Source organism: Ovis canadensis, chromosome 12 (assembly GCF_042477335.2).
Source record: "Ovis canadensis isolate MfBH-ARS-UI-01 breed Bighorn chromosome 12, ARS-UI_OviCan_v2, whole genome shotgun sequence".
Lineage (NCBI taxonomy): Eukaryota > Metazoa > Chordata > Mammalia > Artiodactyla > Bovidae > Ovis > Ovis canadensis.
This window is the reverse complement of record NC_091256.1, coordinates 68665278-68681332: the sequence shown is the minus strand read 5'-3', so window position 1 is coordinate 68681332 and position 16055 is coordinate 68665278. Positions and strand designations below refer to the sequence as shown.

At 41.7% G+C, this 16055-nt stretch overlaps 1 protein-coding gene across 1 annotated transcript in view; it reads right to left on the bottom strand.

Annotated features, from left to right (window-relative positions):
* PAPPA2 (pappalysin 2) overlaps positions 1-16055 on the bottom strand; it is a 318373-nt gene that overhangs the window by 114595 nt on the left and 187723 nt on the right. The window contains exons 12-13 of the mRNA XM_069546135.1: positions 8963-9098; positions 8542-8761 (exon numbers count right to left, since the gene is read on the bottom strand). Coding sequence (XP_069402236.1) covers positions 8542-8761; positions 8963-9098 — 356 coding nt within the window. The remainder of the gene's footprint in view (positions 1-8541; positions 8762-8962; positions 9099-16055) is intronic.

Below are 16055 nucleotides of genomic sequence, written 5' to 3'. Positions count from 1 at the left end.
TAATTATGGTGTCCTGCTTGACCAACTGACACAGAATGGAACTGGAAATGATGGTAGAAGATAGAGTCACATAGATAGAGGGAATCAGTTTGGTTGTGCCTGTACAGTGCTCAGTTACTTCCCAGTGGGAAATGGGATGCTGATAATCAATGACACACTGTGGGATCACAATTACTAAGCTACCACCTCTAACTATTGTGGTGCAGAGCCACCTGGAACACAAAGGCCGCCATCCTTGACCACAGGTGTCCTGCACATCACTGGTGAGCATGTCACAGCAGCCAGAGAGAAGATGGCATATCTGAAACAGGAAGAGAAGCCCCTTGCTCCTGCAGTGTGTCTCCAGAACTCTCTGTTGACAAGAGTTAACACTGTACCAGGCAGCAAAGGGTGAATATTAACAGAATCCTATTCTTAGTACCACGAGTTTGGGTGATGAGGGTGACTTTAGAGATGAGAAGCAGTAAACTGATGGATAACTGTCACATTCTGTAAAAGGAGGGTGGTGAAAAAAGATAAGGATGGGAAATAGTATGGAACTGGTCCCACCTGGTGCTTGAATGGGTTATAAACTCCACATGGATCATTCTCAAGCAGTCTCACAAGAATCCTCAGAGGTAGTTTTTCCCTGCTTCCCACTTGCTGCTGCTACTGCTGCTAAGTTGCTTCCGTTGTGTCCGACTCTGTGCAACCCCATAGATGACAGCTCACCAGGCTCCCCTGTCCCTGGGATTCTCCAGGCAAGAACACTGGAGTGGGTTGCCATTTCCTTCTCCAATGCATGAAAGTGAAAAGTGAAAGTGAAGTCGCTCAGTCGTGCCTGACTCTTAGCAACCCCATGGACTGCAGCCTACCAGGCTCCTCTGTCCATGGGATTTTCCAGGCAGGAGTATTGGAGTGAGGTGCCATTGCCTTCTCCTTAAATATCAACAATACAGAAACATAGGAAAACTCTGATTAACACCAAAAACCAAGGTGGATAGCTGGACTCTGAGGATTCCCCGCCGCCCCCCTCCCCGATTTCAAAATGTATTGGAATTGAATTGAGAAACATCACTGGAAGCCAAAACGTGATTTTTGTTGTTGCTGTTGTTTATTTTCTGAAAAAAAAAAGGCACAGAGCAAATAAAGAATAGAGCCACAATACAAGAGAAGGAATGACTCAGTCTTGCTTCATTCCCTGGCCCCTGTAAAGACCAGGAAACTGGGCACTACTTTCAGGGGCCACAGATCTGTCCTCTACCCATTAGTCTTCAGCAGTACTCTTTCTTTACTAATTTCATGATTTCCAGTCAGAAAGTATAAGGGTCTTGGTGGAGGGAGGTAGGAGTGAGTGAGGGGAAGGGAGAACCATTGACAAAGGCCACTGAGTCCTGGGAGATAAACATCCCAAAGGTAACGATGCTAAAGAATCCTAAAGAATATTATGGGCTTAGGGAGCATAAGATGAAATTTCAGAATAAAAGCTTGGAGTAGTTTTACACAATGAAATCCTACTGTCTTTGTAAACAGTGCAATGAAGCAATAGCCCTGGGCTCATTGGCAGTGAAGATAGAGAAAGGTTAAAAATAAAAGAAAGGCAAATATTTATCAAACAAATACAAACAAAGAGAAAGCAGGGATGGAAATTTTAATTCCAGACAAAGCGTAATACAAAGCCAAATCCTTTTAAAGGGGCAAAAGGGTTGGCAAGAGGTATGATCCCAATAAAGATAAAACAGTCACAAGTACTTCTACACCTAATTATGTAACACAAATTATAAAAAGCCAGAACTGTTTGAAATATAAGGATAAATTGAAACAATCACAATTATTTGGGAGGTTATATTCTCAACCTTTTATAAGGCAGATAGGTAGAAAACAAATCAGTAAAAGGAAAGTATAAATGCTGAAAAGAAATGGGTGATCAGAAGTTTCAACCATTGCTATCAGCCCAGGCCCTGGAAAAGGAGATACTGTTCTTCAACTTCAGAAGATTCAACACTGGGGCATTTAATGGCTATACCATCAGGCAGGGTCAGAGAAGCTGCAACTAATATTTTAATTGTGTTCATATGACTGAAAGAACAGAATCTTGTTGTAGGAGAAACACACACCCATGAGAAATTCTTGTCTATTAGTAAATTCTGCTAGACTTGACCTTGTGAATTTCCAAAGTAGATTATATGAGTCTTTGGAAGCAATGATGCTAAAGCTGAAGCTCCAGTACTTTGGACACCTCATGTGAAGAGTTGACTTATTGGAAAAGACTCTGATGCTGGGAGGGATTGAGGGCAGGAGGAGAAGGGGACGAAAGAGGATGAGATGGCTGGATGGCATCACTGACTTGATGGACGTGAGTCTGAGTGAACTCCGGGAGTTGGTGATGGACAGGGAGGCCTGGCATGCTGTGATTCATGGGGTCGCAAAGAGTTGAACACGACTGAGTGACTGAACTGAACTGAATTGAAAATCTACTCATTTAGGAAAATTAACCTGTTAGTGCATGGATCCTATTTTGGAAACATTCAAAACCCCACTGTATTAATCAAAAAGATGTTTCTCACTTTCCAAAGCTATCAACACAACCCTGAGATGGTTGGGAATCTGCCTGACACTCCAACTCCTGGGATACTGTGGAAGGTTATGCAAGGCCTTTCCCAAAGATGGCTAGAGCAGGAAATAGAGAGTAAAAAATGCAGTTAACTGTTATTGGGCACTGGTGGGGCTTCCCAGGTGGTGCAGTGGTAAAGAATCCACCTGCCAATGCAGGAGACACAGGAGACGTGGGGTTCTTTCCCTGGGTTGGGAAGATTCCCTGGAGGAGGAAATGTCAACCCACTCCCATATTCTTGCCTGGCAAATTCCATGGAAAGAGGAGCCTGGTGGGCTACAGTCCATGGGATTGCAAAGAGTCAGACACGACTGACCACAGGCGGGCACGAGGAGACCAAATCCAGGAACACTAAACTTGGTTTTCAAGACTAAGGATCCGTTATCAAAAGACTAAGCCCAACGGGTCATAAACTGGGTAGCCATCATAGCAAAATGGGAAACAAGATGAAGAGACAGATCAAAGCCAAAGAGTCCGAGCTAAGCATCATGAATGTCACTGGGAAGCCAGGCTTAGGTTTACTGGAACCTCTGCTGAGATTCTGTGGGCCAGTCACACTGGTTTAAAGATGCAGTATTATGCAGAGCACAGAGAATTTTCAGGGCCATGAAACTACTCTATGGCACTGTAACAGATACATGTCATTAAATATATTTGTTCAAACCTATAGAGCATGCAAAGCCAAGCATGAACCTAATGTAAACTGTGGACTCTGGGTGATGATCATGTGTCCTTGTAGGTTCATTGATTGTGCATCTGATGAAGGTGTGAGAGTGGGGGAGACTGACTGTGTGTGTGTGTGGGGGGGTGGGGTTTATGGGAAATTGCTGTACTTTCCAGTCAGTTTTGCTGTGAATCCAAAACTGCTCTAAGAAATAGAGTCTATTTCAAAAAATAAATAGAGGTGCAGTGATGTAGGAAGTTAGGCCATTGGTTATTAATGGTTAAATACAAAATGGAGAACACATCTTCTACTGCCAGGCATCTGTCAGCTCTCCCTTGCCCATTTTAGTATTAATGGAATTCAGGTCATAAGGGGTAAGAAGGCGGTAGTCAGGAATCCCTCTTCCTATGCCCAGAATTTGAGGCTTTCAAATTATGGTCTATCTACATTTACAACTGTGATTGATACAAAGATGCTAAAAGACTTCCATCCTTTGAGAATATATAGGGGTTCAGATTTTAAATCCGTCCACAAAGAAAATACGTGGGATCTATTAGGTCCCCTATGTATCAAAATTTACTATATTGCACTGATTTGCTGGCTGAGAAGGAAAAGCCAATTTGCATGCCTCCTGTCAGTCATATGTGGTTTGGAAACGCTTATGCATTCCAGATACATTCTGTGTAAACTGGAGAATCATATCCTATTTCTACTGGTTTGCATGCATGCATATAAGAAAACTTGTTTTCCCGCAGTGCCAAATGAAAATAAGCAAAGAATTAACAGCAGTGATCATAATTAATCAACTTCTTTGTCAAAATTTCACAGCTGTGATGGCGTAAGGGAATTCTTGTCCCTTGGGTCTAGAGAGGTTGTGACTTCTTTTTTAGTTTGCTTGTTCAGTTCTGTCCCATGGAGGATTTAGAAGTAAGGCCTGTAACTGTCATAAGATGTACAGTTTCTGACATCTTTGATATGTCAGGGCCTCTGCTAGGTATTGAGAGATACTGAGCAGAATGCCTACTGTAGGGAGTTCAGAGTGGGAAAGAACAAGAAAATAAATAAGCTACCACCCAATGAGATGGCTGCTTTTGTAGAGTGTAGGTTGTGTGCAATGTCCTATGGAAACAAGGAGGGGGCTTGCCAAAACTTCATAGAAGAAGGTGAATCCTGATGGTCAAGTGTGAGTTGAAGTGAAGAAGTACTGGACAGCATTCAAGAAAGTACGAACACTATGTGCAAAGACACGGAGCTCATCAAGAACACATGGTTCAGGGGCCTGAAAGAAATTCTGTATGGCTTGAGGCCAGAGGTAGAACCAGTAGAGAAAATAATTGGAAAACACATGAGAGAGAGGCAATCATTCTAGTAAACAATGTTATTTTAACAGTCTACATTTTTGCATTCATATTTGAAGATGTTTGCTCACTCAGGAGACTTAAAAATCACAGATGAACTAGCTAATGTTGCAATGTCCATTACCGAGACCCTATTCCTTTCTAGCACTTACAACAATGTCCGGCACATGGGTAATACTCAATTAACATAAACTACTATCATTGCATGTGGTAAATGACCGCTAGTAATCTGTGCTCTGATGCTCGTCCTTCCTCTTGAGTATGGGCAGGACTAATTGACTCATTTCTAATGAATAGAATATGCCAGAAGTAATGGGTTGTCAGTTCCAACATTATGTTATAAAAAGACTGGCTTCCGTTTGGGGCAGATTCTCATGTACTCACCCTTTCTGGCTCTCTTTATGTTTTTGGATTATTAGCCATCATGTCACAAAGACATTCAGGCAGCTTATGGAGATGCTCGTGTGGCAAGGAACTGAGCCATGCTTATGTGACTGTGCCCACACCAGCACCTATGCGAATGAATTTGGCCACAGATCTCCCGAGGCTTGCCAATAGCCACATGAGTGAGCTTGGAAGTAAATTCTGCAAGGCTCCACTTGAGCCTAGATTACTGCAGCCTTGGCCAAGAGCTAATGACAACCTCATAAGGGACACTAAGCCAGAGGCACCTAGCTGAGTTGCATCCAGATTTCTTACCAACAGAAACTGTGATAAGCCACTAAATGTTGGTATTGATACAATTAGCTACAGAGCAAAAGATAACTAAAATACTATATTAGTACTGTCTACCTCCTAATCAAGATTGGGTTTCTGGGATACCTAGGTTGGGCATGGTGGTATCGGAGTCCCTCCTTGGTGACGGAGCACTGTCTGCAACCCCAGCTTTTGTGACTAGGATCCCGATTGCCTGACACTTCACTCCTTGAGGAAACAACCTCTGTTACCTGTAGTCCTACCTAACTGATTAGACCTTTCAGAGAATGAATTCAGCACAAGTACAGCACAGATTACTGTGTCTGACTTGCTCCTTGCCTCATCAGGGCCAACCTTGGCCACACCAACGTTCCATACTAGCTGTGGCTGAGAGTCCAGGAAACACTATCTACATGGTGACAGTCACAGCTATCTACAGAATGGCACACATAGCTCATATAGTCCTGACTTCCATATGTAAGTCTAATTGATTACATAGCATGCCTTAGAGACTAATTGTTAAACTCACTATTTCACTGTCCAGGTGGGAACAAGTGGAAAAATGTACATCACCTAGGGAACATTGAGTTTTTGGCAGGGAAATTTGGCAGTTTACATAGCAACGTTGATTTCAAGGCAGTGGTTTTATATGTACAAGAGATTTTAAGACCTAGTAAAGATGATAAATATTTACATAAAAATTATTCTCAGCTAAGGAAAGAAGAGCAAAATATAAAATGCATGTGTGCCTTCTATAAATTGTTCTTTGCTTGCTTCTTATGTCTTTTTTAGTAGTTCTTAGACTGGCATGCAGCAGGGCAGAGGCTAATAGAGTTTTGCCAAGAGAACGCACTGGTCATAGCAAACACCCTCTTCCAACAACACAAGAGAAGACTCTACATATGGACATCACCAGATGGTCAACACTGAAATCAGATTGATTATATTCTTTGTAGCCAAAGATGGATAAGCTCTATACAGTCAGCTAAAACAAGACCGGGAGCTGACTGTGGCTCAGATCATGAACTCCTTATTGCCAAACTCAGAATTAAATCGAAGAAAGTAGGGAAAACCATTCAGGTATGACCTACATCAAATCCCTTATGATTATACAGTGGAAGTGAGAAACAGATGTAAGGGACTAGATCTGATAGATAGAGTGCCTGATGAACTATGGACTGAGGTTTGAGACGTTGTACAGGAGACAGGGATTAAGACCATCCCCATGGAAAAGAAATGCAAAAAAGCAAAATGGCTGTCTGGGGAGGCCTTACAAATAGCTGTGAAAAGGAGAGAAGCAAAAAGCAAAAGAGAAAAGGAAAGATATAAGCATCTGAATGCAGAGTTCCAAAGAATAGCAAGGAGAGATAAGAAAGCCTTCCTCAGCGATCAATGCAAAGATAGAAGAAAACAACAGAATGGGAAAGACTAGAGATCTCTTCAAGAAATTTAGAGATACCAAGGGAACATTTCATGCAAAGATGGGCTCAATAAAGGACAGAAATGGTATGGACCTAACAGAAGAGGAAGATATTAAGAAGAGGTGGCAAGAATACACAGAAGACCTATAAAAAAAAGATCTTCACAACCAAGATAATCACAATGGTATGATCACTCACCTAGAGCCAGACATCCAGGAATGTGAAGTCAAGTGGGCCTTAGAAAGCATCACTATGAACAAAGCTAGTGGAGGTGATGGAATTCCAGTTGAGCTATTTCAAATCCTGAAAGATGATGCTGTCAAAGTGCTGCACTCAATATGCCAGCAAATTTGGAAAACTCAGCAGTGGCCACAAGACTGGAAAAGGTCAGTTTTCATTCCAATCCCAAAGAAAGGCAATGTCAAAGAATGCTCAAACTACCGCACAATGCACTCATCTCACACACTAGTAAAGTAATGCTCAAAATTCTCCAAGCCAGGCTTCAGCAATATGTGAACCGTGAACTTCCAGATGTTCAAGCTGGTTTTAGAAAAGGCAGAGGAACCAGAGATCAAATTGCCAATATCCGCTGGATCATTGGAAAAGCAAGAGAGTTCCAGAAAAATAACTATTTCTGCTTTGTTGACTATGCCAAGGCTTTGACTTTGTGGATCACAATAAACTGTGGAAAATTCTGAAAGAGATGGGAATACCAGACCACCTAACCTTCCTCTTGAGAAATCTGTATGCAGGTCAGGAAGCAACAGTTAGAACTGGACATGGAACAATGGACTGGTTCCAAATATGAAAAGGAGTACATCAAGGCTGTATATTGTCACCCTGCTTATTTAACTTCTAGGCAGAGTACATCATGAGAAATGCTGGGCTGGAATCAAGATTGCCGGGAGAAATATCAATAACCTCAGATATGCAGATGACACCACCCTTATGGCAGAAAGTGAATAGGAACTAAAGAGCCTCTTGATGAAAGTGAAAGAGGAGAGCAAAAAAGTTGGCTTAAAGCTCAACATTCAGAAAACGAAGATCATGGCATCCGGTCCCATCACTTCATGGGAAATAGATGGGGAAACAGTGTTAAACTTTATTTTGGGGGGCTCCAAAATCACTGCAGGTGGTGATTGCAGCCATGAAATTAAAAGATGCTTACTCCTTGGAAGAAAAGTTATGACCAACCTAGATAGCATATTCAAAAGCAGAGACATTACTTTGCCAACAAAGGTCCATCTAGTCAAGGCTATGGTTTTTTCCAGTGGTCATGTATGGATGTGAGAATTGGACTGTGAAGAAAGCTGAGCGCTGAAGAATTGATGCTTTTGGACTGTGGTGTTGGAGAAGACTCTTGAGAGTCCCTTGGACTGCAAGGAGATCCAACCAGTCCATTCTAAAGGAGATCAGTCCTGGGTGTTCACTGGAAGGACCGATACTAAGCTGAAACTCCAATACTTTGGCCACCTGATGTGAAGAGTTGACTCATTGGAAAAGACTCTGATGCTGGGAGGGATTGGGGCCAGAAGGAGAAGGGGACGACAGAGGATGAGATGGCTGGATGGCATCACCGACTTGATGGACATGAGTTTGAGTGAACTCTGGCAGTTTGTGATGGACAGGGAGGCCTGGTGTGCTGCAATTCATGGGTTCGCAAAGAGTCAGACACGACTGAGTAACTGAACTGAACTGAGACCCATTTTTAGTTAGCAAACAAACACCTACTTTATATACAATAGTATGTAAGAAAATGATAGCAGTTGTTGAAAAAGAAAGGGAAAAGGAAGTAAGGGGACTTTATACCTTTGTCCCTGATGATTTTGCCCCTTTTGCTCTGGGATGATGCAGCTGTTGGGAGCTGAAGGACTTGTGTCGGAGGATGTCCTTAGAGCCACCGCTGAGATGCCCACCAACGGGGTTGAGAAATTCAGCAGCACTGATGTGGCATGGTGGAAGAGGACATTTGAGTGATGAGTTATGTTGATAACCAGCGGGTTATGCTGGCATGACAGTTCATAGGTTCCTGAAGAGAAACAACGGGGTTGAATAATATTTTAAGCCATTTGTGTAGCATCAAGTTTCCATACCTAGTGTTCATTTTATCTTCTCAATAGCTATGTGATGTAACAAGGTCTCAAATAATATCAGAGACAGACATCGAGCAGAATCCTGGGTCTACTGGATTGTCCTCTGGTGGCCCTAAAGTGATAACTGTCAGACTCACCAAGAGAGTGGTTGTTTCCACTGACATCGGTCAGGTAAAGGGTCACTGTTGGCCGCTGACGTTTCCCAGATACCAGGCCATCAGATGTCAAGAAAATGAAAATTGCTGTGGCCACTCCTGGTCTACTGAAACAAACCTAGGCACAAGCACATATATGCACGAGCCATTATTTCCAGTGGGCTCTCAAGGCACATGTCACACTACTTTTATCCTTCCCAAATAGCTCGCCACTTACAAGATAAGAACTCCCTCCTTTACAAATGGGAAAAAAACATGGAGTAGGCACAGAAAGGTAGCCACGGTCTTATCAAAAGTAAAAATTAGCTGGAAAGTAGCTAACTTTCAGCTACTGAGCGTCCCATCTTTTTTTGAGACTTTTTACTTCAACCAGTTCTTTTTTACTTGAATCTTTCTTAACACTTTTCTAAAAGGTCACTCAAGGAGACCATTGCTGGAGACGTTAAACCACTGCATAGCCAGCCAATACCGCCCTATCTCCAGTGTGAGAGACGCGGACAAGATGATCACCAAGCTAACGCTTTGTTCTCAACTGGCATAGCGAATTATCCTTCCCTTTGTTGCTGTTGTTTAGTCGCTCAGTCACATCTGACTCTTTTGCAACCCCATGGACTGTTGCCCGCCAGTTCCTCTATCCATGGGATTTCCCAGGCAAGAATACTGGAGTCAGTAGCCATTTTCTTCTCCAGGGGAATCTTCCTGACCCAGGGATCGAACTTGTGTCTCCTGCATTGGCAGGCGGATTCTTTACCACTGAGCTACCAGAGAGACCCTCCCTGTCTCCTTGTATCCCCCTTAAGATTGTTATCAGAACCTCTCACTTAGCATTTCAACTGTGACACAGGAGAAAGGTCACTGCAGAGTCTGTTGCTTCAGAAACTAGATGCCGCCAAACTGCTTATTCTTATCCTTCTGGTGCCCCAAGCACAACATTTACCCTATCTGTGGCTGGAAAATAAGCCAGTGCTGAAAATTCACAGGAAAATTCAGTTATCTGTAAGAAATATTCTAGATGGCTAGACTAATTAACAATGAAGCAATCTTGTCCCTAGAATCCTTTAAAATAAAACATTTCAGAGATTGGGGAATGACCTGAAGAACCTATCTTCCCTTATCTGATGTTGCAATTGTACTTTCGTCTTATTTCCTAGAGCTCAATGTTATTCTTAACACTGAGATATTGAGAGTCATCTCCCATCTTCCCTGGTGTTGCGTGGTTGCTGCTTTATTAGAATCTAGGGCTAGAACATACATCAGTCTGTATATATTTCTCTAGCTTTGTATCAGGTTCTGAAAGGGATGTGCTGTGCTATGCTTAGTCTCTCACTTGTATCTGACTCTTTGCAACCCTATGGACTGTAGCCCGCCTGGCTCCTCCATCCATGGGGATTCTCCAGGCAAGAATACTGGAGTGGGTTGTCATGCCCTCCTCCAGGGGATCTTCCCAATCCAAGGATCGAACCCAGGTGTCCCACATTGCAGGTGGATTATTTACTGTCTGAGCCATGAAGGAAGCCCAAGAATACTGGAGTGGGTAGCCTCGTTCTTCTCCAGGGGATCTTGTGGACCCAGGAATTGAACTGGGATCTCCTGCATTGCAGGCAGGTTCTTTACCAGCTGAGGTACCAGGGAAGCCTTCTGAAAGGGATAGAGCCTGCCAAACACTGTCCTCAGTGTCAGAGCAGAGTACGACATCTAAAGGCAGAGGGCTTTTCTTAAAACGGGGAGCATGAGAGTCAAACATGTTTTCTATTTTAACGAGAATTTTTCCTTGTCCACAGACCTACTCTCCCTGAGCCTTGGTGGTATGTTTATAGAGTGTCCATTTGCACTGCTGGCTTAATTAGGGTGATTTTATGGTTTTCAGTGGTCAGTGTAGCACAACTCTCCCTTCTTGCTCTCCACCTTTGAGGGAAAGACCAGCCATGCTCTATTTTTTTACAGTGTCATTTCCCCCCCACCCATCTTTTCATTTCCCCTCTTTGAAGTAGTAAATATTTCTTTATAACTTAAAAAACTTCCAGACCCATAGGTTATGGCTTGCAGTATGAGGTCCTTTGTTCCTTGCTAGATGAGGGCTAGACATGAAACACACCATAAGTTAACCAGGAGCCTAACTCAAAGCCCTCAACTCCAGCCCCCAGACAACATCAAAGTCCCCCGGGAATGCCCACAACCTCTTCCTTTTCATACACCACAAAAGAGACCCAAGTACTGGAAGAAAGCTCTGGGTTGTTTCCTGAGCCAGGAACAAACAGAGCCCAAAGAAGTACCTGGTGGCTTTACTCGAATAGGTCTCAGGAAGAGCGGGGTGGCTTCAGTGAGGAACGGGGGGCTCCGTTTTCCCACTTTCTGTTGGGTCCCCAAATAGACACCACCCACCTGAAACTAATTAGTACACCTTATGCTGTGGATTTCTCTGTCTTGAGGGCCCGTGCCCAAAACCTCTGACCCATTTTGCATCGCCTTGCTCTAAGGGTCTTTGAATCCCAAATCACTTTGAACCTTAAAGCCTGTTCCTGTGGCAGTGGTAGTGTCTCTGTGCCTTGATTTGTGATTTGTGGGAAGTGGTTATGCCAGGATTTCCCGGCCATGGCTTCAGTAGGAAAACCACAAGTGAGACACTGGCAGAGGAAAGTCTGATCACGATACAGGATGCCGAGTCTTGGGCATTTCCTCTCACAGTGACATAAGAGAGGTAGCCACACTTGATTCTCATCTGAATACTGAATATGCCCCTACAGGAGCAACTCAATGCAATAAAGTAGAACTCTGTCATATAACTATTGGAACCTCAAACCAGAGACCAGTTCAAGTCTGCACAATGAATGCCAACCACGGTAAAGGGAATCTAGTAAGTGCACCATTGGGGTTTAACTCTTAGCCCATCTTTATTATTGTTGTTTAGTCTCTCAGTCATGTCTGACTCTTTTGGGACCCCATGGACTATATATAGCCTGCCAGGCTCCTCTGTCCATGGGATTTCCCAGGCAAGGACACTGGAGTGGATTGCCATTTCCTTCTTAGCAGGATCTTCCCGACCTAGGGATCGAACCCACGTCTCCAGCATTGGCAGGTGGATGCTTTACCAATGTGCCACCTGGAAGAGTCCTAGCCCTGTCTTTACTAGCTGGGTAAACTAAATTTGACAATCCATTTCTCCTCTCTGAGCCTAGGGTTCTTCTTTTCCACACCTGAGGAGCCAACATACTTCCCACCTCACTTGGCTACTATGAGGATGAAATGAAATCGTGAAAGCACAAAGATAACGCCTATGATCTAATAAAGACTCAGTGCTCAAGAATTTTTATTTCCAAAAAGGAATATTTTTAAAAAATTCTGTTTACACTTCAGGAAGACCAGGATAAAGAAGAAACATTTAAATTAAACACAACTATGTGTTTTGGTATATAGAGAATTATGCTTTTCTGAAATTTATAGGCTAAAGAATCTCACATATGCTGTTTTAAAATGGTACTTGTAGATGTGAATTGGTACTGCAGGTTCTGCTTCCATAGAAACTGGCAGTATTTGAGGCTCTTGGTATAGAATGCATCTCTACTTAATGTACGGAATCTATGAAAAATACATTCTGTATACATAACTCTTAATAGAGATTTAAAAAAAATCAGTTCAATATGTGTTTATTAAAAATCTACTTTTGCTATACGTATAAATAAGGACATTTCTAGAATTGACAATATAATTAGAATACTAAAATGCATTCTTTATTTGAACAAACATTATATTTTTCAAAGCTGCTCTTTCTACAGCCAAGTCACATCTATTTTAATTTATATAACAGTCTAGGTTATTTTTACTTTATCTGAAATAAACACTGAATTTTGTACTCTTAAACAAAAGTAGGTAATGGCTAGAGGAGAAAATCTGGCAACACAAAATTCTGCTTATTCTTACTTCATGCCATAAGTAAGACACTCCTCTAATCACCACACCAAATGCACAATGCGAACAGCTGCCCTCTTCTAAACAAAATACACTGGAGGCAACTAATTGGGGACTACACAAATCTGAAATGAGCACCAGGCATGCCCCAAGAGAAAAGTCCAAGATGCTAAGAGGTCAAGGGAATTGTTACCTTTATTTGTAATATTTTATTGCTTGTTTAGAAAATTGCATTTATGTATTACAGGGTAATATAAAATTAATTTGAATGTGGCTTTTATGAAGAAGACAAACTATAGTTAGATATCAAAAGAAGGCAAGATCTTTTAGAAAAGCAATTGATTCTCAAAGAGAACTGAAGAATGGCCTAAAGATAGAATGATAGCCAGTAAAATTAGCTCAGTGACTCTCTAGCAAAATACTTTGTAACAGAGAGAGTATAGATTACATAGATAACAGGCAGATAGATAGATAGAAACCGACTGACAGAAAGAAATTGAAAGCCAGTCCCATGCACTCAGTTGCTTTCCATCCAAAGTCTGCACATTAACTCCCGGATCTGACTTCTGGCCACTGCTAAAGGGTAAGACTGAAAGAATGCGTCCCTGGTGTAGAACTTTTTTGGGCTTAAGAAATCTCTCTTCAGTCTGCCTGCTGGGTACAAACACACTTAATTGACTCCTAAACCAAGCATCTTGACGTTCAGGTCATCCTTTGCGGTGGTCCCTGGACAGCAAATCCTAAAACTATACCACAAACTTGAAAAGAATCTTCTCTGAGGTTTTAAAATGTTTTTGGTTAGTTACTGAGATGTTATTTTTTTCTCTGTGCCTTTCCATTTTCATTCGTCTATGGCACTTCCTGATTTCAGAGAGAAAGGGAAGGCCCTTGAACAGGAGAAAGTGGGCACATACTACTTTCAGTTTGCAAGTACTTTACAGTTCCCCAACCATGCTTTACTGGAGCCTCCATTAAGATCATTAGGTTTTTGTTCCCATTTGAGACACTTTTTTTTTTTTCACTATAATGTCCCTAGGATACAAAGGTTATATTATAGAAGTGCAAGGTAGGATTCTGAGCGCTTAAGTGACTTTCTCCAACGTGAATATTAGACAGTTAGGAATTTGGGTTTTCTGTATTATTTTTACTGCCCAAGGGTTCCTAATTTTGGTGAGCAGAAAATCACAAAGTTCTTGGAAAATTTGTTGACATGTGTGCCCTCTCTCTCCACAAAAAGTGAAGTCACATAAATACTTAGGTATAAAAACATGATACTATTTCAGGGAGCTAAGAGAGCCCTTTGAAAGCCATTCACAGTTCAAGTAGGGTCAATAGAAAAGATTAAGAATGCTTACACTGTTGGTTGAATCATATGCTTTTTTTTTTGTAGGTGAAAAATTATCAAATACTGGCAATTCTATATGGTTTACCCTAATAATATTACTGTCCACATAGACTCCAGAAATTTGAGAATAGAGAGACTAACCCTGAAACTTTCAAGGTATCTACCCTGAAGTCCAAGTTGAACAGATGAAGGGAAGGTGAGAGGAAACTAGCATCTTGCCTCTGAGCTTGAGATCTCTTGGTGGCCTCTCTACTTGAGGGTGTGGGTCAAAATGTGGGAGGAGTTTTCAACAGACTTTGACTTCCTTCTGGTGCCCAGACCCGTCTCTCTGGATATTGGTTAAAGTCTAGTTGATTTCTAGCATTATCCCACCATCATACAAGTAAGGTTATAAATACCATGAGCTTATGTAGTTCTTTTTTCAGAAGAGTGAGGTCCACTTGTAAATTTTATGAAATGAAGAAGAAATCTCCATTATGATCTCAATTATCCAGGAGGAGGCATATGACAGGGGATGATTTGGCAGGTCAGTGGAAGGGCTCAGACCAAAATCAATTTATTGCTTAGTTCCTTCTAATAGCATCTCCTCAGCTGTGATTTTAGATACCAGGACCAAGTCTTCAGAAACTTTGTGTTAGAAGAACTTGTGAGGCTCAGAGGGGGATCATAAAGGCAAAAATCAAATCTGTAGTAAATACTGTGGTGTGCCACCAAAATCCCCTTCTTCATGACTGAGCATTCAGCTCACATCAAGTCTCTGCCTTCAGAGAAAGAAAGCCTCCACAAGGTCATGCCACTTCCCTGGAGTAGGGGGAGAGGAGAACCCCATGTCTAAAGACCTTTTGATAGGATTGTGTGGTATACAAAGTGGGACAACTCTGAAGGGCCATCCTAGTTCCCTGTAGGATGCAGAAACCTTTGTGTAAACGTTTCGCAGTCCTACTTCTCTCTCTGCCAACTCCTGGATCTTTCATTCTCCCCTAGGTATTGATCCCAAAGAAAGTTCTTGATAAACTTTCTGCGTGCAAATCTTTATCTCATAGTCTGAATCCTGGGAAAACTCCACTTAAGAAAAAAATCTGAAAATGTGAAAACATATTAAGAAATATTGATAATGAAGGGTCTCTTGGGAACTAGACTGCGTAAGTGAGGGGATGAGGGATTCACTGTGGAGCCAAGAAATCTTTCCTTTTGATTAAAAGAAAATTGCTATTCCAAGTATTTATGAAACTTAGAGTTTGCCAAGTTGTCATATCAAGGGCCTGCAAAAGTTTCCATGTAAAATCAATCAAGTTGTGTTAGTAGCAATCAGATAGGAAAATGGAAAATGAGTCCTTTATCTCTGGGGCTTAACAGGGAGAGATGAAATTATTCTTTCAATGCATTTGGCTAATTTTTTATGGAAGTGAAAATTATATATGCATAGTCATATGTGTTTTTTTTTAGGATTCCCAGGGACTGTAGGAATTCACCTAGGTTAATTTTCCAAGGAGAAAATTTTATTTTGGAAAGCAAGAACTTTTCAGAAGTTAAATCATGTGCATAGAAATAATCCCAATATATATATTAGAAAATTTTCTTCCCTCTTAAAAAACAGGATCCTGTACTTAAGTGAATTTTCATAATTGGGGGCATCATTTTGGACATCAGTTATTTTACTGATGAGATAATAAACCTGTAGAGCTCCTTTAACCTTAACGTGCATACAAATCACCTGAGAATCATGTTAAAATAAAGATTCTGATTTAATACAGCTGAGATTTGTATTTCTACCTAGCTTGCAGGTGACACTGATGCTTTTGGAAGCCAATCAGGTTTTAAGTA